Source organism: Peromyscus maniculatus, chromosome 10 (genome assembly GCF_049852395.1).
Source record: "Peromyscus maniculatus bairdii isolate BWxNUB_F1_BW_parent chromosome 10, HU_Pman_BW_mat_3.1, whole genome shotgun sequence".
Lineage (NCBI taxonomy): Eukaryota > Metazoa > Chordata > Mammalia > Rodentia > Cricetidae > Peromyscus > Peromyscus maniculatus.
The window spans coordinates 81,366,721-81,394,202 of NC_134861.1; the positions used below are offsets into that span (position 1 = coordinate 81,366,721).

Consider the following 27,482-nt stretch of genomic DNA (forward strand, 5'->3'; position numbering starts at 1 on the left):
TATCCTTCTCAGATTTCTGATAGTACTGATGGCTAGGCTAGCTCTAACTTTGTCAGCATGGCAGCATCAACCAGATCCTTCTGCAAGGCCATAGCTAGCCTGTTAGCTCACTTTAAAAGAAAATGTTCTAAGATGTAAAAATTTAAATAAATCATAAAGGTTCGGATATGAGTCTAAAATAAGATATGTTTCAGATTACTCTCCTGTTCTATGGTTCAGAGCTTAACATTTAGGAGTCCTGATGAGCTGATAGAGCAATGACCACTTACTGTCCAGTCACAAGCTCAACATTTTGGATTTGTTTTAGATGTCATCTAGATATGTCTAAATGTAAACCTAAAAGTGCTTTTCACCAGGCTTAAAATCTCTGTCCAACTTACACCTGGCTTTCTGGACAGAAGTAAAATGCCCAAATCTGTAGTTCTTGTTGGGACTCAAAGGTATAAGTCTATTTCTGCTGTTTTACAGATACCCATTATCTGCTTTGTCTACAATATGGATTTCAGTACAGATTGGTAATACTAATGTATCTAAAACTTTTATGTCATTTTGTAAGTAGGCCTCAAAGGATTAAAAGAGTCATAAAAACATAGACCCACTTCACAGAGGTCGAAAGAACCCCAGATAAGTATTCCTAAAGATGGTATTTTTCCTTTCTCCTGGTCTTGGGATTACTGCTTTTCCCATTACTATGGGTATAAACCTAAGGGTTCCAAATAAATTCATAAATTTTAACCTCTGTTCCTAGTTTAAATCTGTCTCAACAGATTTCTACTTGGCTGGCAGACACCTCCAAGTTTCAGTTGCTGACTCCACCACTCCAGATGACTGTGGACTCCGGACGTGCTAAAGGCTAACGTGGACCAGCCCAGCTAACATGATTCTTCTCTGTCACTATGGTGTCAGGCAGCTACATGCTACTGACGAATGCCCCCTGCCCAGTCTTTGACCAGATTTTCAGCCTTTTGGGGGAGGGGCCCTGATAACGACACCCCAATGCCAGCTTGAAGCAGTTCCAGAAGAGAATACATCGTCCCATTTTCCTTGTTCAAAAAGGGCTGAAATGCTGGGTCAGAAGAAAACTCCCTGGCATAGAGATGGCTATGATGGCTAATTATACATGAACTATGCTTGGCCATTACAGGCCATGAGTTACTAAAATAGGCCATGAGTTACTAATACAATACCATAATTTTAAGATTAAAATTTTCCAAAAAGAAAATAGGGGAGTGAAAGACCCTAGCCCTTCAGGCTTACACCCCCAGCCTCAGGAAAAGAAAAAACTTCAAGCACCAGGAAATGAGAAACTAAAAATCTAGTTCCAAGAGCAATCTGACTTAGCCATTGTTCAATCTCCCCTGCAACCATATAACTATGTAAAGAGATCTCTGTTAAGAGATGTGCTCAGCTGTGACTGGGATAGTTGCAGGTGTTCCAGGAAGGACCACTGTGAACTTTGTGTAAACTCCACTCCCGCCTTGATACCCCTCCCTTGAGGTTTCAGGAAAAATGTACCTGTTGATGCAAATTACCCATCTGTGATCACTCTGTACCCAGACCATGATCTTGTGAAACGAAATTGTATGGGAATTGTAATCTTGTGGGTTTTTCCTTTATTATCCTTTATGGGGCTTCAGTAAGATGCGGCTCTTGCTCTTAGGAGCAGGGTTTGCCCTTCTATATAGAAGCTTTAAAGAATCCCCTTGGCTTTCTACCCTGATCCCCACCCTCCTGGACCCCTGATTATTTTCCTTCTCCTTCTCATTACCTTTGGTCCCTGGGCCTTTCAGCAGTTGACTCGGTTTATCAAAAATCAGATTGATTCGGCCTTACCACGACATGTCTCAATTCATTATCACAGAGTAGATTCCTAGGAGGCCAGCCAGGAGCCCCATCAAGGATTCAGATTCAGTGTCCTAAAGCCCTAACGTCCCCACGGTCTTGCTAGAGAGTACTCAATGTCGGGAATAATACAGGGCCCACGCAGGAGACAACAGCTTACAGAGGTCGTTGAGACTGGCTCAAAATGGCACCTGCCATGCGTGGGAGTCCCCCTGTATAGCCTAAGACAGAGGCTCTCTCGGACCTCCGCAACCCTGATCTTATGGACTTGGTCCATTTTTGAGAAAAGAGGGGGAACTGTTGGAGACCGACTCTGGACAGCTGTGTCTTGAACCTTGTGTTACCTGCCACGATTTATCAAGCCTCGTGTAAATAAGAGGCTTTTAGTCTAACCTAGGAATGTAGGATTAAATAAACCTCTTTAAATCAGCTAGCTGCAGGGGCCTGGGACCAAAGCGACCCTCTGCTGACCCTCCTTAGGAATTTTCTTTGTCCTCTCCTCACTCCTGCTCCCCCTCCCTACCTGAAGCCCTGTTTATAAGCTCTAACACCCAGTCAATAAACGAGGCCTTGACGCAACTCAGACTGCTTTGTCTTTCTTCACGCGCTTGGTCTCCTTTCCCTCTCACCCCCCATTGATTCACAGGTGGTCCCTCCTCGAGACCCTCGAATAACCTGGCCTGCTGGACAGGTCATGGATCTTCTTTTAATTTCTTCCAAATGAGTTCAGTTTCCAAAAGATGTGCATTTGGCTAGTGTTATGTATATGTGATGGGGTCATAGACACTACTGGAATGTAAATGTATTGACATTATTAAAAGTAAGATAAAATAATGTTTCCAAATGCTGGTAAGGAGACCTTGACTACATTAATTTTTGTAGTGACTTTTTCGCTAATGATTTCATAGTAACTCTTTCTAACTGAAGGTAATCTTGCTCCACTGGGAACATGTTGCAGCTGTCTGGAGCTAGTTTTGAATGTTACAGCTTGGCAGAAGAAAAGCTGAGGAGGGGAGTGGGATGTGTGTGTGGGTTACTGTGTCCTCCAGGCATCTCAGGTGTAGAAGGAAGGAATGTTGACAAGTGGCCTGTCATGCCTGTGATGATCTCCCTCCTGTCCCAAACAAAGAAGCATCTGTGACAAAATGTCAGCAACATGAAAGTTGAACAATCCCTCAGTGACAACACAGAGAGAACAAATTTGGTTTATTATCATAAATACATTTCAATATGTACAGTGTGATGTATTAAGCAAGAGTCAATACAAAACCCCAATGAAAACCTTAACACAGCAGTTAACTCATCAATTATAAAAAAACGATAAAGATGTACAGAGTAATTCTGAGTTTGGTTCAATACTACTCTATACTCCCAGGTGAGACTACAAAATGTGCAACTAAATACATGTGAAAATGACAATTTTATCATCAAAACTAAGGTGTTCTAAAGATGTTTCCTTGATTATTTGAATATTTTATTTAAATATTCTATTGCAGAATACCTGATGTTTAACGATAAATTCAAATATAGCACAACAACATCTTTACTAACATTTTGTATCAAATATTTTATGAATGTCTACTGGGGTTTTAGCTTCACATTTCAGATATTTATATTTTCTTGTAATTAAATTATGCTGACTTCTCATCTTACAGGTACTTAGTTGTTCTAAGGTACCTGGTTGAAAATAAAACTGTTTAAATAAAATGAATTAAGAGAATATAAACTGCAATTGAAGAAATAAACTTATACAAGTATTGAAACATCTCTCAATTTAGAGATGGAACTGAGAGTAACCTTATTAGACTCGTACTCATTTATCTTTCATAAATGAAAGGGCCCAAAACGTCACTTTTAATTTCCAAGTATGAAAAGGTATTTATACAAGGAAATTTCTCTAATTCTTCTCTTATGTGATTAAAAAAATCTCATCTACTGCTTCCAAATATATGTCAGATAAACTGTCTAAGTACAATATACAAAAATACAAATGCAGAGAGGTTTGGAGAAAGGTTACGTGCGTATCTAGAGATGAAAAGGAATGGACCTGCTCATTGCCATCTCCTAAGTCCTAGCCTCTTGGCTAGTGCCTTCTCCATCATTGGTAACCAGTGGCTTCGACTGATTACTTGGCTTGTCTAGTCAGTGGACCGAACAGTCACCAGTGAGGATTGTCTATGAAAAAACTATGGGGGCACCAGAGAAGGGTCTGGAGAGAAGCAGCGGGTAGCTGCTCAGTTAGTATTTGTTCAACCTCCAGATGATTGTAAGTTGAAAAAGTATGAAGCAGGCAAACGGAGGTGAGCAGGGAGCAGAGAGCATCTTTTGTGGTCATGGTTGGTGGAAACTTTCCAATGATGTGAAGAAAGTCTTGTCCCCTTCTGATTTAAGAAAGTCACCACACGATGCTCATTTGCATTTTGAACTAGATGACCATGTTCAAGGCAATGAACAGTGAGTACAATTTGCCACAGGCTGTGTGTGACACCCCAGTTTGGATAAGGGGTGGCGGTTGCATTAGATGTTAGTTTTAGATTTAATCCAGTTCCGATAATGAGTCACTCTGGTGTAAATTCCGGGCTTGTTTTCTTTTCCACAGTCGATTCCCCAACTAACAATTCCAAGAAGATACCAGATATTTCTATCACTTGAAATAACCAGGGGCCCTCCAGAATCACCCTAGAAAAGAAGAAAAACATGGAACCAATGTGAGAAATAAAAGGGTGTGAGAAGTGAGAGCTAATTGGCTCCTGACTGCCTAATAAACTTATACCTGGAACTAACATGCTAACTCTTCCTCGAAGCTTATTTAACTCCATTAGCTAGAAGCGATGCCTTGTTTTAAATTTGATTTTCACCCTGTTCCACTCTTACTAATCAGTAGAAGGGTGTTCTGGAATGTTCTTTCAAGTGTGCTGTATTTATTACTGAAAGGCTAAAGCGAGTCCCCAATAAACACCTTTATATACTTAAATCATGAGGATTTCTCAGTTATTTTTAACCTAAGATTTCAAAAACAAAAGATTTAAAATCTATCTTTAACTAATGACTTTATCCTTCCAAAAAAAATAAAAAATACCCTGTGATAGTTTATTACAATTTCTTAAAATGAGGGAAGTGGTAGAGTCTGGAGGAGGTAGAGGCTCCTGAAACAACTTTGAGGCTCCCTCCTTTCCACATTCCTATTCTTAGTCTCTTCCAGTGTCTGGTGCACAGTGTGAACACGCTGATCTACTAAAGGCAATCCTCCTCAGCTCCTTTCCCTCAGGTCTCCATTGTAATTGAGATCCTCACGCTCTTACTGTACTTACTAATAGCAAAAGGAAGCATGAGCCAGTAAGACAAGAATGTCAGCTCCAGTGTGTATTGTTTATTCTCTAAGTCATGTGATTCCATTGTATGTTGGATTCACATCTTGTTTCTCCTTCTCAGGAAGCGATTGGAAAGATACCTTGTATTCTAGAATGTGTAGCTAAACTGCAACTTTCTTCCTTTGTTTTAGTAACATGTGCCCTAGTGAAGTTGCAAAATCATTGCATTTTTTAAAATTTTAGTTTCTCTCAGTAGTGTCCATAGTAACCTGTGATTCACAAAAAGTTGAATAAATAAATGAACAAATATTTATTAACATTGTATGACAGCCAATGTCAGGTCAACAGTGACACCTTTGCATACAACAAATGCCACACACATGCCAAGTTATCAGAGCCAATATTAATTTGCCAAGGAATCACTATGTTCTTGTGCCCAGTCACAAATGCTACAAGTCAGTTCTTTAATTTGTTAGTTATTTTTAGTTCTTCAAATAACCATATTTGGAACGGATAATGCTTAGTGCTTAAAATTAATGTGCTGCAAGTATGAAGAAATGCTACTTGTGTAATTTGAAAAATGATCTGTGATGTATTACATTTATAGGAATGACTGCAGATAATTATATTTTTCAATAGTATAATTCTATTTGGGTACAAGCTATTTAAGTACAAATATCAGCAGAACTTGTCTCACTGTGGCTTTAACTTAATAGGAATGAGATATTCAAAGTTTAGTTGACTCAGCCTTGATTCTGTGGCTTCGCACTCATTTTCTACTGTCTGTCTGAATTATTGATCTCTACTAAGAGTTCTGATTTGCAACTGAAATCCATGTTTAGATATTTCTGTTCAATATGTTGTTTCATGAGGAGCTATATGTCTTGGTGTTCTTTATTCCCTCTTTCCTCCACAGGTTAATTTCATGGAACTATATTAAATGATATTTCTCTGTGATCAATTATTTAATCTTTATTGAGTAGAGTCATTTTTTGTGGATTGGAATATACTTACCTCACAGGCATCTAGTTTTCCTGTCAAGAAGCCAGCACATATCATTCCTGATGATACAGCACCACCATATACATTAACTTGGTTACATACATCATTGCTTATGATCTCTATTTCAACTTCTTGCAGAGAATTGGGAAAAGGACCTAAATAAGGAGAAAATAAATAGATGAGGAATGGTTGGAAGTCTCATTATTATTATGACATGAGCTTAAACATCAGTTTTAAAGTTGCAGAATTTGGGACTGGATGGCAACATTCAGGATCAGTTACACTTTAGGGTGACTTCTATATGTAGATATCATATTTTATTTATTTATTTATTTCTATCATCTATTTGGTCCTTACAAAAACTACCGAGGATAGATATGAATATTCTGGATTTTAGTTGAAAAATTGAAGTTCACCTGGTTAAGAGTCATGCCATGATTACATGGCTGAATAATCACATAAAAAATGCCAGTTTAAACACAAATTATTTTTTCACACCTGGAATCTACCCAGATTCCCACACATCACTTCACAAAGGACATAGATATTTCCAAATCACAAATCATTTAAAAAGAATAGCATTACCAAGAATCAAGTTTCATTCTATGGGATCCAATTGCTTCATGAAAAGGATGATTGTACAATGGAAATAATGAGGCTTGCTGTTCAAAACAAACATAGGTACAAATAGGAAGCTAACACACCCATCCTATCTTCTTCACTAACAACATTGATTGATTCATCTGCATGGATTGTAATACAAAAATGCCACTTACTTGAATGTAATACTATTTTAAGCCACTATGCTTTTATTTAACAGCTTCAATTAAAAATGACATTCATATGAAATTCTATTTCTTTTTATAAAAGAAGAATTGGCATAAGAACTTGGGAACTTAGAGGGTTTTGCATCTATGCTATGGCTGTTAGCTTGGTGTTTTTGTGGGGACCCCTGACAGGCAGAGCAAATGTGTCTTTGACTCTTTTGCTTGCTCTTGGGACTCTTTTCCTCCTATTGGGCTGCCTTGTCCAGCCTCAAATGAGGGATTTTTGCCTTGTCTTATTGTATCTTGCTTTGACCTGTTTGGCTATTGTCTCTTGGAGGCCTGCTCTTTTCTGAAGAGAACAGGAGTAGGGAGGAAAGGGAAGTGGGGAGAGAGCTGGGAGGAATGGTGAGAGGGAAAACTGTGGTCTGGTTGTATTGTATGCTATAAGAATGCATTTTCAATTAAAAAAAGAAGGAGGAGGAAAAGAAAGAAGAAGAAGAGAAGGAGAAGAAGAGGAAGAGGAAAAAGTGGAAGAGGAAGAGAAAGAAAAAGAAGGAGGAGGAGGAGGGGGATGATAAAAACCCAAGACTTGTGCCCACATCTAAAAATCTGTTTGCTGTTTATTGGGCATTATTTAGTGAAGCAAAATGCTATATGTCTCACTTGATATTGTCACCAGCCTCAGAGATACATGGATCAGCAGCTCCCATTTAATATTTAATGTCAGGCAGGAATAGCTATTTGGATTCCTTGGCCAAAGCCATTTCTGTTTACAGTTTGGCCCATGATGGGGCTCATTATGACTAGTGTTTGCAAATTGTGTGAGTCAGACAGACAGAACCAACTCACTACATATGAAAGATGGGGCCTGAAAGAAGGATTTGCAAAAGAATACCCTCTTAATAATAATACCTTTAAATAAGCTTTAAAAAAAGTTCTAAGAGTATGAAAATAGTCTATAAAATGTCTATATATGTTACTACATTAACTATTGTATTAAATAGAGTGTAAGAACACTGTTTATAGCTGAAGTTTTCATATTTTTTGCTGTGATTTTTTGTAGGATTATCTTGATTTATACTTTGCATTTGATTGGCAATTTCCATGCATCTTAGGTTTATTGCTGGCATCCTTGTTTTTCTGGAGTACTCACCGTTTGCTCTCAATGCTCCCCATCCTGTGACAAACACTTTACTCTTTGGTAGGACTTGAAAGGTAGCATCAGGGAGACAGACTCTGCGCAGGTTTTCCGAAAACAGGACTGGGCTAGAGAGCTTGACCACAGCAATATCATCGTCATGCTTGTGGGCTGCGTAGTTTTCATGGATGATAATGGACGCCATCTTTCTTGTCATCAGTGGACGGCTTAGGGTTGTTCCAAAACTGACTGTCCACAGTTTGGGGTTTTTATAGCTGATCACAAATTAAAAGGAGCATAGTGGAGTCATTTCTGGTCTAGAGTTGCCCAAGATTCTGGATGGGCAATGGAACATAAATATGGGACAAGGGCAAATTCTTTAAGGTCATAGTTGATTTGGTCTTTCCCACTATCTTGTTTTTAGGCTTTCCCATTTTGATAATCTGCTTTCTAGTTGATAAGAAATATTCTATTACAAAATATGTTTAGTTATTCTCTTTGAGGATGAATGTACATTCTTAAGGAAACAACACATTACTGCTATTTTATTATAAAAATATATTATTTGAAGAAAATAAAAATGCTAGATATAATTATATATATATATATATATATACATTTCTGTAAATATACATACCAGTAATCATGCACAGTTATATATTTTTATTCAAAGGTACAGGAAGAGGAAGGCATAGACAAAAAAGTTTAAAAAAAAGGCAGAGACACAAAAAAAGATAAATTTGTACCCATATTTTGTATGTTTTTCTAATGATTCTTTTCCATTGGGCATTTTATCCAGAATATTTCCCCCATTTTATTTGAATTTCACTAGAGTTATCATATCTCCTTTTTTTCTCCAGCAGTACCATATGTCAAATCTTTAACAGTCATACAGAGAATAAAAACATATAGCCAATGATATTCATGTAGAATATCAGATGTGAATTATAGATTGGGATATAAGTAATGGCACTAAAAGAAAACTTCAATATATTTCAGGGAAACTGGTAAACATAGTTGATTTTTTCATTGTTAACTTGCTTATAGTTAAAACTGAGATTACTACACAATATATATTCAGTTGGAATTGAAAGCAATCTATTCTTTGCCCTATTCTTTAGTAACTGATATTCTTTTCTACTCCTGTTAACCAGGGACTACGATGTCCATGGAGAGGGTGAAGAAGAGGTAAGGATGATGGGACATGAATGTGAGAAGTGCTGGGGACCTCAAAAGAGTAACCTGAGAACTCACGTATCAAAGCAGTGAGCAGAGGTCAGGAGCCACTGGGAGCCAATCAGAGATGCACCACAGAGGTGGACACCATCCACCTGCAGGCTGCTTTGCCATGGCCAGGAAGCTTTGTCTGCAGGTTTGCCATCAGCGATTCTGGCTGTCTGTGGGTACTCCATCCCCAAGCCACAATCTGTCAGCCAGAAAGAAATAACATGGTTCTTTGCAGAGGGTGATACATGTGTCTGGATGTCTTCAGCAACTAGTGAAGCATGAAAACATTTAAGGATGTGTCTTGCCTTTAAAATAGTCATTGAAATTAACAGTAAACGTTCTGAGGGTGATGGGTATTCAAGCCGATTGAGTATGCATGTTTTGTAATTAAGTCATTAATAATTAAAAGTTAGCTGTCATCTTCTTTAGTGTATTTGAAGCAGTTTTTCTTTGTTATTAGTTTTTCATAGTTTCTGAGTTCTGTTATGTGTAGTTGTGTAACAGTGATATTTGACATTTATTGCAGATAGATTTTATTCATAATATGTTTAAATCCATTAAATAAATAATAAATAAATTTTACATATTATAGCTAGTGCCTTTCATGTAAATCTATGAAAATTTTTATATTTTATATTTTAACAAAGTAAGCCAAATAAAAATAAACTGGAAAAATTCAAGGAAATTGTTAAAGAGGTCATCAGTGAATCTTACTATTGAAAGAGAAAATGTTGCACAGAATTCATAAAAGCAAGTCTATTTGTAATTTTATCATTGATTAAAAGTAAGCCACATATCCCTCTAGAAACATGATAGGTGTTTGAGAAATGGAACACGTGATAATGGAGAAAGGATGGAGTGTTGTGAGTGTGATTCTTTGATTTAACAACATATCAGTGGCAATCATGGACTTACCACTGTTTAGAATATTCTCTGCTTGTGCTGCATTCATTTCTGGAAAAAATGAAATCAAGGTCATTTTTTCAGTGACATTACTCTGCTGTAATTTAAAATACACCGCCTACATGGCATGAAATCCTTAGATTGGGAAAAACTGTACTAATGAGGAAAGCCAACGTAATATCAGTTAAGATTCTGATTGTATATAGATTTCAAGAAGATCCTGGTATGATTACAAAGTCATTGACAAAGACAGACATTATTTGTCTGAAAGACTAGTGTCATACCAATTTATTGAAGTAGAAATTAAATAAAAGGTGTGTAGGGACATTTTTACATGTGCCCTACAACATCCTTACTTGCATGATACTATACAGTACAGGTGTTCAAACTGTCTTCCTTGCCTGGCATCTAGGATTGGCCCACAGATTTTTTTACTATTGTTTCAAATTCTACCTGCATCCAACATGTCATCATTTCTATTCATAAGTCAAAATAGAAAATGGTATAATCTGTGGTTGTCTTCCCTAGTCACTTGTATTTCACTTTATGCCAGCATTGTAGTGAGACTCAGAGTCAAGTATATTCAGACAAAAACTAGTCTTGCATTTCAGTGTCAGGTCTTTAGGTCAGATAACACAGCCCGGGAGTCCAGCTCCCAGAACTACTCTAGGGCTGTGTGTAGAATGCCTCAGCGTAGGAGGACTTTATGAAAAAATTCTTATGTATTTGGAGGCTAAACTTTTTTTAATCTGAAGATTAAATAAGGAAACACATGCTTTCTGATGATAACTTTCTCTTTTATTTCAACTTAAGAAGTCTCTTTCTGAAAATCTATCTCCGCATAGTTGCATTCTTTACTCTGGACAATGATAAGTTACATTTTCAGGGCCCAACCCATCTCATAACACATGATAAGTCACACCATTTTTTTAGGCTAGGGAGCTCACACAGACTGGCCAGTAAGTAACACTTGGACATGCACATAGCTCTTTCCCAGACAGAAAGTGACATTGAAACATAGGACCTAAACAATAAACAGTTAGTTGGCTGAACTTTGAGTGGTAGGGATACATACAGAAAGTCAATTACTACAGTGGGTTATGGCTACCAAAGCTGTTTCATGTCTGACTTTAGTTTAGCAATAAACACCTGGGAGTTTATTTATTTTCTGCAAGGGCAGATAGTCTGTTTTGAATTTGTTCTGAAGTCTAAAATTAACTGTCTTTATGACTGAGAATACTGTTACTTTCCTATGTAAGTTTTGAAGTAAATTCTAGTATTATTTCTACTCATCAGAATTATATACAGATTATGCAGAAATCATCTTCCTGAAAATCCACAGCTATACGTGTGCCCAAAAGATGAAATATTTTCTCGAGATAAACACACAAGCAGTGAGGGAGAATACCCATAGCTGTTATTAGGCAAGAAATGTAGTGTGGCACATGAGAGAAATTACAGACAGAAGCAATCAGTCATTTAAAATCAGTGACCCCATGGCTTCGCCAAGTGGGGCTCCCCATCAGAGAGTTATTCATCTAGTGGGTTGACTGCTGAACACTATCATCTGCTATATATTTCTATGATCTCTGGCAAAGCCATTGCAACCAGCAGCTCTCAGCAGTCAGACTCAAGGGACATTGAATTGGAAGCACTGTTAGGAAGTTGATTATAGAAAATCCTTAGGATTACGTTCTGTCAATAATAAAAACCCTCTTATGTCTTCCTTAACCTTTACAATAAATGTAGACTTCACAGCTGGCCCTAGGTGGCCAGGACCCTAAAATGTCCTCAGTGTCACTGAACTGCTCCTCCTCCTTACTACCTTGGCTTGCAAGGTCTTGACTGTGTTCAGGTGTTGTTTCTGCTGGCAATCATTTACCATCTAGCTGACCACTTCATCAGAACACTTTACCCATGGCCTTTTCCTGTAGATTTCAGATCTCAACTTAAAAGATTCCTTCCCTCTTTCCATGACAAAGAAAGCTGAAGTCTCATGTTGTGCTCTACTCTCTCATGGAATTCCACATTATTTGTTGCTGTCCAGTTTATTCACTGTCTTTCTCCTTTCAGTTAGAATATTGGTTCTAGATGTGCAGAGATTTCAGTTCCTGGAAGAAATAACTTTCAATACATAGTTGCTGAGTGAATAGATGAATAGCAATTATGACCAATACTCGATTGAGTTCTATAAGATATATACTGTAACCAACACCTATTTGCTTACTATATCTTTGTAGTGATACCATGATATAAGTCTACAGAAACATGATTTAATATTTGTGGAGGCAGCAGTCTCAAGGTCAGTTCATCCTATACCTGAAAGTCAAGTGTACTTTAGTCCTACCCTCTATTTGGCCATAAACCATGGGGAGTGGATTATGGTTAATCTGTAGCTTATTTATAACTTTATCCTATACTGGTCTCTATTAAGGAACAAATTGATCTACTTCTATGAACTCTAGAAGTTATAAAGAAGAAGACAAAACAGTGAAAGACTTCAGAACTTGGGGAAGGATAAGTGCTGGGCTTTGTGATCTTTCTGTTTGGCAAAACTAAAATATAACTTTCCTTTAGATATATCATAATCACTCTCTCAAACAATTTGGGGGGAGGAAGTAATGGAGAGACATATACTGGAAGCTTATAATTTGCTGTTAGTTTTCTATCTCATTTTGTATCTTAAACAAGTTCTGATGAACTATGACAATTCCTAAATTAATTTAGAGGCTGTCTGAGAATTATAAAAAAAATCTTTTTAAAATCTCATGTACCAAATTTTTACGAACTACCTCTTTATGTCTGTGTTGAAAGTGAGATAGATTTTTGTTTGTTTGTTTGTTTGTTTTTTAATGGCTGAGATACATCCTAGCAAGGCTTGGCATTTTTCTTCAGCTCACTCTATGTCCCAGGCCAAGCTGATCCTGTGTACTGTGGGAAGAATATGTTAACCTAAAATGAGCTCCACTTAAGCTCAGATCATATTTGTACCCTATATATTATGTTTTTTGTGTTCACATTGCCTTCACATTCTAGATTCAGATGGGGAAAACATTGCCAAAAAAAAAAGGTTTAGAGGTTAGTGTACCAATAGTGGAGGTTAGGTTGTTTTTAAATGTCATGCACACTGTTTCTTAATTAAAAAGATGATGCCTATGTTTCTTTTAGTAAGAGAAAGGTGTTTTTATACTTGAGTAATCATACAGTTTTATAACTATTTTCATACCAACCAAAGGAAGATAATCTTTGTGGCCAAATGAGTGAGAAGCTGTTCATTTGTGACTCAGAGACCTAGAATAAAAATGGTTTTGTTTTATAGTGAAATAAAGAAGCTTTCTCTGTAGATAGAAGACAGTTAAAAGTGTTAACTATTGTGAGAAGAAAAAAGAAGTCTTCCTTGCCTCTAAGATAAGGTAATGAAATGTCTCTCTTCAAGAAGAGATCGGTAGATTGCAACTTCTTGTGCAAAATGCTATCAGCTTGTCTTTTCAAAGTGTCCACATTGTTAAGGGGAAACTGAAACTTAATCAGCATGTCAGCTTTCAAACCATCATTACTGGGCCTGAAAAAGAAAGTCACCAAAGTGAGACAATGGCCTAGTAATTATTCTTAATACTATATTATTCATACTTCAGTATTACTTGTATCTCTCAGAAAATAAAACAGGCCGGGCGGTGGTGGCGCACGCCTTTAATCCCAGCACTCGGGAGGCAGAGCCAGGCGGATCTCTGTGAGTTCGAGGCCAGCCTGGGCTACCAAGTGAGTCCCATGAAAGGCGCAAAGCTACACAGAGAAACCCTGTCTCGAAAAACCCAAAAAAAAAAAAAAAAAAAAAAAGAAAATAAAACAAATACTTAATGCAACTTATTGTCAAGATTATCCCTTTATATATCACACAGATGTTAAGTCCTGGATTACCTTCTACCTATAAAACTTAATCATAATTGTAGTGAAGAATGGAAATTATAAATCCAACTTTGTATTTATATCACATATGTTTTTTTTTTTACTCTTTTTGGGGGCCCACCACCCAGCTCCCAAATAAATCACATGCAGAGGTTTATTCTTAGTTATGAATGCCCAGTCTTAGCTTGGCTTGGTTCTTGCCAGCTTTTCTTGGCTTTAACCTGTCTGTCTTGTGTCTCTGGGCTTTCACCTTTCTCTATTTTTGTATACCTTTCTTTCTTATTCTGTTGTTTGCTGCATAGCTAGGTGGCTATCCCCTAGAGTCCTCCTCCTTTTCTGGCTACCTCTTCTTCTTTCTTCCCATATTTCTCCTTCTGCATATTCTCTCTTCTTGCCAGCCCCACCTATCCTTTCTCCTGCCTTGATATTAGCCATTCATTCAGTTCTCTATTAGACCATCAGGTGTTTTAGACAGGCAAAGTAACACAGTTTCATAGAGTTAAACAAATGCAACGTAAACAAAAGTAACACACTTTAAAATAATATTCTACAACACATATATGTATACACTCTTGTGTTTTAAATATTCCTAGCAAATATTTACTATAAAACAAGTAAAATCAACAGAAATAACTAGGATTTAAGGAATCTTCAATTGAAATGTCTTTTGTTTTTTAAAAGGATGAAGAGTAGAACATATTTCACGATTACTCAGGACACTCTCCCACTGCACTCTGTGTAGGAGCAATTGTAATGTGAGAGGACTGTGCTAATTTTTCATTGGTATATGTAAAGTCTTCACATCCTGTCTGCAGAGGAAATAGGTAAAGAATAACTAAACAGAACAAAGTTGTCTTTTCCTCGTGTGAATTGTTTAACTGTGGTTACCTGAAGTTGACAACTTGAGATTTGACATAATGATGCTTTAAACTGGATCTTTGAAATATCACATCTATCTGAAAAATAAGTGAATTTTGTTAAGCATTGTGTATATTTCAAAATGCTTATTTAAAGTACACTGTAACACAAAATGTCATTGACCTTATGTTTGTTTATAGTTTTCTCAAAGGAGTTCATTTGAGCATAATCCTACTGTCATATAATCATTACTATAATTTGAAGGTGATCTGCACAAAGAGTGAATTAGGGTAGACATTTCAAAAACAGAAGCTGGAGCCCAGAGACTGTGTAAGGCTGCCATGTGTGGACTCATCATCCACTTGACATCCAATACCTTGAAACTCAGTTATGTTAGTCTCTGAGTGTGATGGGCAGATCAATTTTTAGGTTTTTGTAAAACAGTTTTAGGAGAAGTTTTGATCCTTCAGAGAGTGGAATTGGGAGGATGATGCATACTCGGTCACTTCCCCAAAATTGATTACTTATCAAGAGAAATGCACAGAATATTTACTTAGAATAAATTACGTCTATGAATGCCACAGTGTGCCATTTTGGCTTTACTATATGGAGTACTTTATCAGTGGTAAATTATCCTAGATCAAGTTATTTCTTAACAAAGCAGGAGCAAGGGCAGCAGGACGGTGGTTCTTGGAAGCCCATTTACTATCATTGACTCATCAAACTGACTCGGTCAAGCTAACCTTGACCAAGTTGAGTCTGAGCATTGCACAAACCTCAGTAGTGCTGCCAAATTGTGAAAGGAGCTGTGTAAGATTAATGCTGTTTACTCATCTCATTTAATCTATGAAATCCTCTTCAATAAAATGTCATGTGATGTTATAGTCGACAGACTAGGGAGATGTATTTCAGGAGATCAACAGCAGTTAGTAAAATGCTTCCTTTTTACTAACAAATGACCAAATGTTTCCTTTTAGCTTATTTAGAAGGATTTTTTTCATGGAAACAGTTTTATTTATACATATATAATTTATAGTATAAAACTATATATACTTATAAAACATTTAGAAAATCTACTATAAAAAGCATTGAAACCACTTCAAGTTGTTATATAAAGAACCTGGTATGCTTTGGGTATGTATACATCCATGTACATGTACAAATTATTATTCTCATTTACATATTATACAGGAAATATACAAAATTCAATTTAGTTACTGGCTTTCATATTTATTTTTAGGAGAATGTTTACTCTATCTGCAACTAGTACTGTGAGTTATTCCATAAACTCCACACCAGAGGCTCAGTCTGACTTGCATTGTATCATTTACAAACGAACAATGTTCTCTACATTTTTTTTTTTGCTTGCCTGTGGTGTGTGTATGTGTATTATGTATGTAGATGCTTGTATATGTATGTATACATGGATTTGTGTTGAGGTCAGAAGTTGACATCAGGTGTTTTCTCTTATTGCCCTCCACCTTACATACTTCCAGGGTAGCAATGATGATAGCAGCAAATCATATATTTACCTCATTGCTGAGTTTTTCTTTCAGGGTTGTCCGAAGTCTTGACTGTTCTACGGACAAATCTGAGCTATATTTAATGCTGGGAATCAGGAAGGAGGCCTGGTAGTAATAAGTCTTCTGATCTGAAAGGCAGAACAGAGATGGATAATTTCTGCTAATCCCTTTGGGCAAAAGAAGCAGAGGATTTATACTTTTTCTCTGATGATTTTTATGCTGGAAGATCGGTCCTCCATGTAATAGTACTGAACAGCATGGTGGGGAGAGGAGGAGCTGACTATCATGATTGTCCAGGGATTAGTATTGTTTTTACGGAGTGGGTTAGTCCTCACAGGTAATTAATTCTTATGAAAGTCGTGCTCTTCCTTGTCTCTCATGTCCTGTCTTTCCATGGGACCTCTTTTTCAGAAACTGCTCAACCCTGAGATGCACTCCTCTCATAATACTGTCTTCCATGTTTTGATGGAGTTTGTTGCAGTCATTCAAACTAGCCTGCATCACTGTCCATCATCTGAAGCTTCTGTTATTAATAAAATATCCCATTTTATAAAGCATTTTATTACAGCAACACTAAACAGACTGACAGTCATATAATCAGTACACTTCAGAAAATTAAATATCCAATATCTGTAGCTAGTATCTCCCCCTAACCAGTTTACAATCATACATCTTCATAGCCACCATGGTTATTTGTTGTATCCTGACACAATTACTAACTATTATAGGTAGTATTTCATAGTAGGTGACAATTCAAAAATGTAAACAATTAATGACAATAAAGTAAGTTGACAGCAAAGTTAAAAATTCTACTACAATAAATTTTTGCTGTTAGCATATATTTCATCACACAGTAAACAGCATATCATGTGAACTTCTTGTGCTATTCAAAAGATGATATTATATGAATAGCATCAGGTTTTGAATATTAGAATTAATTTTTTTACATTAAAGATTACTATTGCTCAAATATATGCAAATGAAAATTTCATTCTCTAATTGGAGAAAATGCTAAGATTTAGAAATACATATAGTCAGTCTTCAAATTTCCAAAGTAATACAATAAAGTGGGTCTTTCTTACCATACGCTAAAAAGTAAACAAGAAGACCGATGATTATTGCCAAAGCCAGCAAAACAGCTGTGGTGGTAAGAGCAACCATCCATGGTTTCCAGGAACATTTTCTTCTACCCAGGATCCCTGGCCTTTTGAGAGAAATATGCATATTAAAAACAAGGAGGACTTGGAGACAAATATTTTTGACATTCAAATGATTTCTCTCTGCAGTTCATAATTAGCTTATATCATATTTGATAACATTTGAACATATTTAATGAAATATTAGAAAAATACTGTAAAAATAAAGTTAAAACTTACTGTTAACTTTGAATAATCAGTATTACACAGAGGTTACTACTACTGTGTATAATTTCTGACCCATGATGAGAGGTATTCTGAATTTTCTTCTTTTTTATTTGGTACGAGATCTAATATCACAAACGTGGTTGATGGGCTTCAGATCCCGATGAACCTCTGAACATGATGGTATTTGTGTCTCTCTTTTCATGTAGTGAATGACAACAGTTAGTAGATTACCAGAGCTTCAAAGATGGATATTTAGAGGGACAGAAATGGGACCCGGTCTGCTGGAGTTGTTTTTGTTTGTCTTTTTCACACTTTTTTTTTGAACTGGAAAAACTGTTTATTTTACATTGAGAGAAGACACCAACATCTTCTCCACATCTGGAAATACAGGGGGATTCTGGTCAAGACACTGACAGGAGGGGCATGGACACCACCAGTTGCTTTCTTCTGTGGTGGAAAGCAGCCCTGCTGGCCTCAGGGTTGATCCGCAGGGGGATGGAGGCATTGAGGTGGTACAGCTGCTGGGGACTTCCCATCACCAGGAGATTCTCACCTATCTCCAGCGTCAGCCCTCCAGCTCCATCCAGCTTGGGGAGGTCAATTTCAGCCAAGAGGAGGTCGGGGGCTTCCAACCAAAGGTTCATGTGAGGCCGCTCTGGGCCCTGCAGGGTCCCCAGCTCCTGGATCCGAGGACGCTGCCGGGAACGGATCTTCTGCTGCGAGATGGACCCCAGGAAAGGCCAGTACTTCAACATGCGCCATTCTAGATTTAGCTGTAAACCATACTTGTCCTCAAGGCCCTCCCTGGCGATGGTGACCACCAGCTCCGTCAAGAAATCGCTGTTCTGCATCCTCAGGTAGAAGTTGCTATTGATGGCGACATCATAAGCAGTGCAGCCCTGGCCTTTCGCATCCAGCTCAGCATGTGGCTCTCCCAGGCTCATGGGGATTCGGAAGCCAGCTTCATCCTCCTCCAGCATCTGAAGCAGCTCGTTCTCAGTCACATCCACCGGGGGAGGGATGGAGGGCGAGTGGCAGATGTTGATGAAGACCTTTCCTTCTGATGACTTGGTCTTTATGCAGAAACCAGGCTGGGGCTGGATCTGTGTAGATTCTGGTCTGTCTGTCTGGACTTGCTGGAGCTCTTTGGAAGCCTGCAGTAGCAGCTCCTGAAACCGCACCGTCTCATCACCCATCGACTGAGTCGCTCAGCTCTGGTGCCAGAAGCTTCGAGTTCGCCATGGTCCTGGGAAAAAGTCCAAGGCTCCCAAAACGTGTAGACTTCCCAGATTAACGAAGCCAGCCTATAGCAGGGCCTCAGTCAATCCTTAACACACAGCACTCTACCCAGAACTCTAATATCTGTGCCGGGAATGGTCTACAGTTTCATTACGATGAAGTCACTGTCCTCAAGTCTGTTGGGTTTCTTGATTGATCCTGTTTGGCCGATGCGTAAATGCCCTTTTCACACTTCTATACTTAAGCCATAGCTACTTCGTAAAGGACATATCATTTGCACTGAATACAAGAAACATGTAACTGGAATGGACTCAGCCAAGTCACAAAGAAGAGAATTTTAATGAAGAATAATTAACAAAATAAAAATCACCAATATGATGAAAAAACATAAAAAATGAGATCTCAGAACTCTGATAGAATTAATACTACACAGAGTTGGAACAATTCAATTCTGTGATTTTTTTTTAAACAAAAGATGTTGCTAGGGTAAGGTCAAATACACCAAGGAAATAGAACATAAGCTTAAATACAGCTATTATACTAATAGTATCAGTGGTTTGCAAACACAGCAAAGAGCACATGAAATGACTGGTAATTTGGGAAGCACTGTGGAAACACGATATCATGTTAACATATTTTCCCATCCCAGTGTCAGGTTCTGCAGTGTGAAGATAAAATCTGAGCAATTATAGAGTTGGGACTAGATAACACTGACGTGAGTTGTCCAGGGTGATCGAATGCATGGAGAAACTGTACAGGAACACAATTCTGGAAGTTTACCATGTTGGTTCTTGTTCTGTAAAAACTGTCCTTGAACAGAGGATGTGTTCCAGGTCATGGAGAGTCAGAAAGTGGTACCAGTTAACAAACTGAAGAGATTAGCTGAATGGCTACTGTGGGCAGCAATGTGGGAATGGTGCTGCCTCTGCAATACAAAAGAGAACCTAGGAGAATATCCACTTCTCATGTATTGAATCCTGCATGAGCCCTTTTGCCTTCCTAGCGCTGGCATTATAGGTGAGCGACTGTGCCTGCCTGGCATTTGCATTGACTTATTGGCAAGCCACTATGCCTGACATTGACAAAGTGTCAAGGATCTGGACTTCAAGCCTCGAGTTTGCACAGAGCAAGCATTTTGCTTTGTTTGTTTTTTCACCTGAACCATTTTTGCAGCTCTGAAGGAATTTTACACAAAAGTTAGTGCATCTTTTTTGGACTCTAGTTAAAAATGTCTTCAAAGCTTAAAAGAGAAGGACCCACGATCACTCTGGGTTAGCAATAGAAAACACTTTTATAAAGAGCTTGTTGTGTTACAGAAGTGTGTGTGTGTGTGTGTGTGTGTGTGTGTGTGTGTGTGTGTGTTCAAAAGGTTATGGTTAGTTGTTAAATGACTCTACTCCCAGGCCCTTAGCCCCTGAGACATCACTGTGATTCTGTTATCATTTCATGTATGTGTCTTAAGTGGGAAAACGTTTGGTCTCTTCACCATGCAATCTCATTCCAAAATATTTTTTCCTTTGATTTGCTGTAAATAATACAACTCTTCATTTTGGTTTTGTACTAACCTTATTTTAACTTCATTACAAGGGCTGTTCTAGACAGGTAGAAACTTGTCCTTCATAGCTAATTGGTAAATGCTGACTTACTAAATGAACGAATGTGTCATGAAGCAATAAATCATTAGAAAATCAAAAATCAAGGTTTTACAGGGAACGAATTCCTTCATCCTTGGAAAGAGGAGACATAAAATAGAGCACTATCTATATTCTAAGTAAAAATGACCAATTTATTATTAAAAAATATCACTGAATGACAATTCTCTCTTCTCTCTTTCTTGGCTTCCCACTTCCCCTCCCCTCATCCCTGCAACTCAAAACATTTCATTCTGGTTAGCCTATCCCAGTGAGATGACTAAACAGGTTCATTGTAATGCAGGAACATCAAGCTTTAAAGATACCTCTGGCGTGCCACCAAAAGGAAAGCTATGAGACCTCATGCTTGTGGTACTAATGTCATCATGACCCATCAGTGACAAAAGCTACCCATTCATCATGTCAGTGTAGAAAATCCTTCATGAATATTCGAAGTATCTGAATACTCTCCTCATTTTAATCCCTCCCTGCTTCCATTTAAACCTGAAGTATCTAGTTTTCTAGACAGTCCAATAGGCAAGTATTCCTTAAACTAAGCCCCAACAGAATGGAAAACAAACAAACATTAAAAAAAAAGAAGAAAAAACAAACAGCAAAAAACCCACATTCTTCCAGGCAGTGGTGGCGCACGCCTTTAATCCCAGTACTCAGGAGGCAGAGCCAGGCAGATCTCTGTGATTTTGAGGCCAGCCTGACCTACAGAGCGAGATCCAGGACAGGTACCAAAACTACATGGAGAAACCCTGTCTCAAAAAACCAAAAAACAAACAAACAAATAAACAAAAACCCCAGAAAACAAACAACCAAAAAACCCCACATTCGTCATGTTTTTCAACATCACAGTCTTTTACCAAGGGTCATTTTCGTTTTCAGATCCTTTCTCTCCAATATGGATCTACTACTAATGTCTATTCTTTCTCCCAAAGCTTATCAAATGCGTTACTTCACAAAATAGTGTCACTCAGTGATGTAGAGAAAGAGTGAAGGATTTCTTTCCTCCACAGCAGTGGAGATCTCAAAGGGTTTGAAGGAGGAGCTAGGCATCATGGTTTCAAATGTAGGTTGTACAGTTAGCACACTTGAATTTTTAACCTGGTTGTCCTCTTGCTGCCCTTTACACAAGCATTAATGTTTCTGTGTGTAGTGTTTTCTTCACTAGTAAAATAATAATACTCCCTGGTGGGTTTATCACAAAGACAAAGTGAGTACTTATTGCAAGTGTAAGAGCTTGTAAAGCAGCAACCGAAACCTGGCAAAGACTCTGGAGTTTGAGTTATTTGATTACTGTTCTTCACCAGGCCAGGGCATTTGTCTTTTTTAAAGCAGATAAGAAAGCATACATAGGCAATCTGCACACAGAAGGAGTGAAGTGAGCCATCGAGGCAGGCAGGGGTGTGTGCTGCAACAGAAGGAAATAGAGGGAGACACTGATATCTAGGACACTGGAGTCTGAGTGACACTGTGGATACAGATTATTACAAGTTTGGAAAGCAGTTAGGGAAGCCAGCAAAGCCCTGATTATCCTGTAGTTTCTTCCATCAGATAAAATGGGTTTCAAATTTGTGATATGGAAATCACCAGCAGAAATTACACAAGAATCAAAATAGTCATTATGTAATTAATGTCATGGAAAAAGAATTACTGGTAGAAAAAAAATGCACACAGGAATGTGGAAAATAAAGATGAATAAATTATCTACTCAGAAGTTTTACTTCCTTGACTATGAAAAAAGAAAATAATTCTAAAGGAAAACCATGCAAAAACTGTGTAATAGTAAGGTTCTTATTTACAGTTTTGGTGGCTTTGGTGGTTAGGATGATTCTAGTTGGTCCAACAGATACAGTAATGCTCATAATATTGTTGATACAGGCACACATACTAAATATTAGATTAAAGATTAAATGAGATTTTTTTTAACCTTTCCTGTCACAACAGGCTATGTGCCTTGCTTTCATAGCCCCACATTTTTCAAATAAAAAGAAATGTTTCATAATTGGAAGGTTGACTCATGTCATGATAAAATGATAAAAATAAATGATGTTTTAGTAGATAAAAATTCAAGGGGGAGAAATCAAGATCAAGGCATATAACCTTCCAAATCCCTATGTGGATTTGTAAATTTATATTTCCTGAAAGAAACTTTAGGGTATTTAAGTTAGATAGTTAATTAAAACTGTATTAAGATAAAAAATATAAATGCACAAGAATGCTATTGATCAAGGCTGTTGAGGACAGCTCACCAGAACATTTCTTCCCCAACATTTCTCCCAATATGACGTCAGTGTTTTTGTTATTGTTTCTCTGTTTGGTGGTGGTGGTGGTGGTGGGTACATTTTCCTGCTTTCTTAAAATATTTTCAGTTAAGAATTAACAAATTGAGCCAGGCAGTGGTGGCTCACGCCTTTAATCCCAGCACTTGGGAGGCAGAGCCAGGTGGGATCTCTGTGAGTTCTAGGCCAGCCTGTTCTACAAAGCGAGATTGAGGATAGGCTCCAAAACAACACAGAGAAACCCTGTCTCGAAAGAAAAAAAAAAGCATTAACAAATTTTGACCTACACATTGAAGTTGGGGTTTATTTTCAAAGTTGGAGAATAGTTTTTATTTAAAAATTAAAATTTGAAGCTTGGGGGAAAATCAATCAGGGTTTTCCTTTATTGGAAATAAAATTTGAAAGATATAATTTAAAATGCTGAGTAATTCAAACAATTCCCAAAAGATGAAGCACTGTGTGAATAACACAGACAGGTTCTCACTGCCATGGAGTTCATTTCATGAGCTAGGAGAGATCAATGTGAAAAAGTAACCTAACAAACTTTGTCTCAAAAAAAAGCAACTAATTAATTAATAAGTGCCTAGAGACCAAAGATTGAGGACCAGAGCCAGGTGCTTAACAGGGTAGCAAAGGGTCATTCCTTCTAAAGTGCTCTTTGAGTTAAGATGTGCATTAAGGAAACTGGTTAAAACAAGAAGCTAATACCAACACTGGTAGAAAATTTAAAAATAGCAAAAAATAGGGAAGAAGTTAATGAAGTATAAATAAAAGAGCAATACACAAAACCAATAAAAGAATTGGTTCTCTGAAAACGTTAGTAAGACCAACAAACTGTCAAGAAGTTGGAGGAAGAAGACCCAAATTAACAAAATTAGAGATGAAAAGGTGATTTTACAGTAAATTCCAATGAAACTCAGACTATCATAAGAGAATATTTTGAAAACATTAAAAAGATAGAAAACCTTGAGGAAACAGATGAATTTATAATTGATATGGTACACTAAAACTGAAGTCAGAAGACACAGACAATTTAACAGATCTATTACAAACACTGAAAGAAATGCTGTAATAAAGTCCCACACAACGGAAAGCTAAGGACCAGAGGGACTCACTGCTGAGTTCTGCCAACTATTCAAGGAAGGTCGAATACCAATACTTTTCAATTTGCTTCATAAAAGTAAATGGGGAAGAACACTGCCAAATACATGCTATGAGGCCAGTATTGACCTGATACCAAAACCAGGCAAACACAGACACACTCGAACACACTTAAGCACACTCAAGCACACACACACATACAGAGAGAGAGAGAGAGAGAGAGAGAGAGACAGAGACAGAGACAGAGACAGAGACAGAGAGACAGAGAGAGACAGAGACAGAGAGACAAAGACAGCAACAGTAAGATAAGGACATACACACATACACACAGAGAAGTGGGGGGAGCAGACTAATTTTCTTGATAAAAGTGATGCAAAAATCCTCAACAAAATACTTGCAAACTGAATTCAGAACACATTAAAAGATTAAAAGATCATACATCATGGCCAGGTGAATGTCATCACAGAAATACAAAGTTGCCTCAACATACATAAGCCAATAAATGGAATACATGATAGAAAGAAAGGACAGAAGTCATATATTCATTTCCACATGTACAAAAGCAGTATTTGATAAAGTTCAGCATTCTTTAACAAAAGTCTTAGAGACATTAGAAATAGATAAAGCATACCTCAGAATACTAAAGCCTATATGCAGCAACCTGATATCCAACACTATACTAAACAAAGAAAAACTGAGAACATTTCCTGTAAAATCAGGAACAAGACAAGGATGCCCACTTTCACTTCTTTCAATTCAATATGGTGCTCCAAGTCTTAAATTACAACAATAAGACAACAGAAAAACATAAAATAAGTGGATCTGCAAAGTATAATATTAAGTGAGGTGAATAAAACTTAGGATGACAAAAAACCACATGCTTTTCCTCATATGGGAATCCTCATCTATGATGTATACACATATACATAGAGAAAGACGCCAATCTGAGCAACAGGTAAAAGACTAGAAAGAATCCCAAGAGAGGGTACTAAATGGTGGTGAACAAGGTTAGGGTCTCAGGAGATACATGGAACACGAAAAAGTTTCACTAAAATTTGCTTTCTTCAAAATGTCATAATGATATCTGCACACTTCAGGTAGTAATTTTAAAAAGAGTTGGACAGATTATATTGCAAAAAAGGAAGTAGACAGCAACAAATTCGATGAGATGAACAGGAGTGAGCTTGTTGGGTTCCTACAGGAAATGGAGCCATGCGGCTGAATTGCAGAAAGGCTAGAGGGTGCCACAGACATAGAGGACGATGAAGTATGTGGGGCTCTGGAGGCCACAGCAAGGAGTTCTTAATTCTAGGAAGTACACTAGATCATTTTAAATGTATAAGAGACATGATAACATTTACATTGTTGTCTAAAGAAAGTTCTTATGTTTGATGCCGGAGGGTGACTGCGTTGCATCGGCTAAATGTAAGTAGCATTTGTGCATGTCTTTAAGCTTTCTTTATTATTAAATTTCCTTCTCTCTGTGTCTGACACATTAATATGATGTATTCAGTTTCTTGCTATTGGCTTTAGTCTTTGGACCCTGGAGAAGGTAGGGAGTGGTCCTTTACTCAAGATTGCTCCACCTTTCCCAAACAGGTTTGGGAAAACAAAGAATGAGGTGTAAGGGTGAAGCACAGTTCACCGTGACAATAATAGCAATTAGAAATTTTCATTAGATAGAATTAAAGTTTAAAAGGAGATTTAACATTCTCTGGAACTTGATTCACCCAATATTTATGTGACGTTCATAAGGTAAATATCACTATGTTCATTTTTCAACTAAAACCATTGTGGCTCAAAAGACTTGCTTATAAGTTAGAATAGTAACGATAATTCAGATGACTTAAATTTCATGTCCTTATTTATTTAAACTTTTTTCTATATGGTTGTAATGTGGAATAACCATACCAGTGACCATGGGAGAAAATTAGAAAAATGGAACTTGAGATTAAGTTTTTCTAAGAAATAATTTGACTAGTTTTTCATGATCCATTAGGTCTTGAATAAACATAAACTTTATAAATGTAGTGCATGGCTCTAGTTAAGAGTACCTGTTTTAGGTGAGTATGCCTTGACAAGCAAGGCTGTAGCGTGGAGCTGCCCAGGAGATACTCTGAGACATGCATACCTGGGCCACATGGCAGTAAGGACACTGACTATCTGGAGCATGACCTTTTAGATACCCAAAAAAAGTAGATGCCAGGGAATGATTAAATAAGCTTGCTAAGTGAGGATATTATTTCACTTACAAACAGATCACAACAAACTCTTAAGTTCACTCATAACACTTTCATACAGGTTGAAAATGATGATACATTGACATTTTCATATGATTTAAACTAGTGGATTAGGGGATCTAAGAAGATTATAGATGGATTCTTGAGAATCAATGTTGCTTGTAGGTTTGAAATGTGGAAGTTGAATGACCTGATCTTTACCTTTGACTTTACCTTTTTTCAATTAGTAAAATGTGAGAGCACAGATGATGAGATTTGGAAACTAAAGGAAGCTGAAGAATGTGGCAGAGTTACTGTAGAAACAGACAAAAGGAAAGTACAGACACCAGGAAGCATTGCGAGCTTGGATGACTAGGTGCATCCTTGACATTTGTAAGGTAGTTTGTACAAAGGTAAGGTGCTGATATTTGCTCTTGAATGTAGGCATCGTGAATGGTGGAGAAGATGAAAGGCAAGAGAATTCAGCAGGGCTGAGGCTGTCATTAAGGAACTTTCAGTGGGGGCTAGAGAGATGGCTCAGAGGTTAATGGAACTTGTTCTTGTAGAGGACCAGAGTTTGATACTCAATACTCACATGACAGTTCACATGCATCTATAACTCCATCTCCAGGGTTTCTGACACCCTTTGCCGGCCACCATGGGCACTGCATACATGAGGTGAATATACACTTGTGTAAAACATACACATAAAATGAAAATATTCAAGAATTTGCAATAGTACACCTTTATAGTCCTATAAGGAAGCTAGTGTAGGAACTTGCCACAAGTCTAAGACCTTCCTGTGCTACAGAGTGAGACTTTGTCTTTAAGAAGGAAGAGGTGGAGGGGGAGGAAAGAAGAATAAAGGAATAAACAAAAAAATTTTCAAGTGGTCATGGTGGCATACACCTTTAATCCCTTTAAGGAAGCAGGTGGATAGTGAGTTCAAGGCCAGCTTGAGTTACAGACCAAAACTTACCTCAAAAAGAAAAAAAGAGCCTAGGGATTACAAGAGAGAGAGATCAGTGTACATCAGAATTCAAATTTGTGTGTAATGTGGTGTGACAGATGATACATATAGACAATTAAAAAATTAGAGCCACTGGTGCATACTTGTAATCACACCACTAAAGAGATTGGAAGAGGAAGATTGCAGTCCA

General features: G+C 37.6%; 1 protein-coding gene and 1 pseudogene across 1 annotated transcript in view; both read right to left on the minus strand.

Annotated features, from left to right (window-relative positions):
• Positions 1-2,992: 2,992 nt before the first annotated feature.
• Positions 2,993-27,482, minus strand: part of LOC102905805 (transmembrane protease serine 11G) — a 30,461-nt gene continuing 5,971 nt past the window's right edge. Inside the window, exons 2-10 of the mRNA XM_006983841.2 lie at positions 17,560-17,681; positions 16,487-16,605; positions 14,985-15,052; positions 13,592-13,752; positions 10,203-10,241; positions 9,315-9,486; positions 8,076-8,335; positions 6,168-6,310; positions 2,993-4,521 (exon numbers count right to left, since the gene is read on the minus strand). Of these exons, the coding sequence (XP_006983903.2) occupies positions 4,360-4,521; positions 6,168-6,310; positions 8,076-8,335; positions 9,315-9,486; positions 10,203-10,241; positions 13,592-13,752; positions 14,985-15,052; positions 16,487-16,605; positions 17,560-17,681 (1,246 nt within the window). The 3' untranslated portion in view covers positions 2,993-4,359. The remainder of the gene's footprint in view (positions 4,522-6,167; positions 6,311-8,075; positions 8,336-9,314; positions 9,487-10,202; positions 10,242-13,591; positions 13,753-14,984; positions 15,053-16,486; positions 16,606-17,559; positions 17,682-27,482) is intronic.
• Positions 18,154-19,083, minus strand: LOC102922080 (PIH1 domain-containing protein 1 pseudogene; annotated as a pseudogene).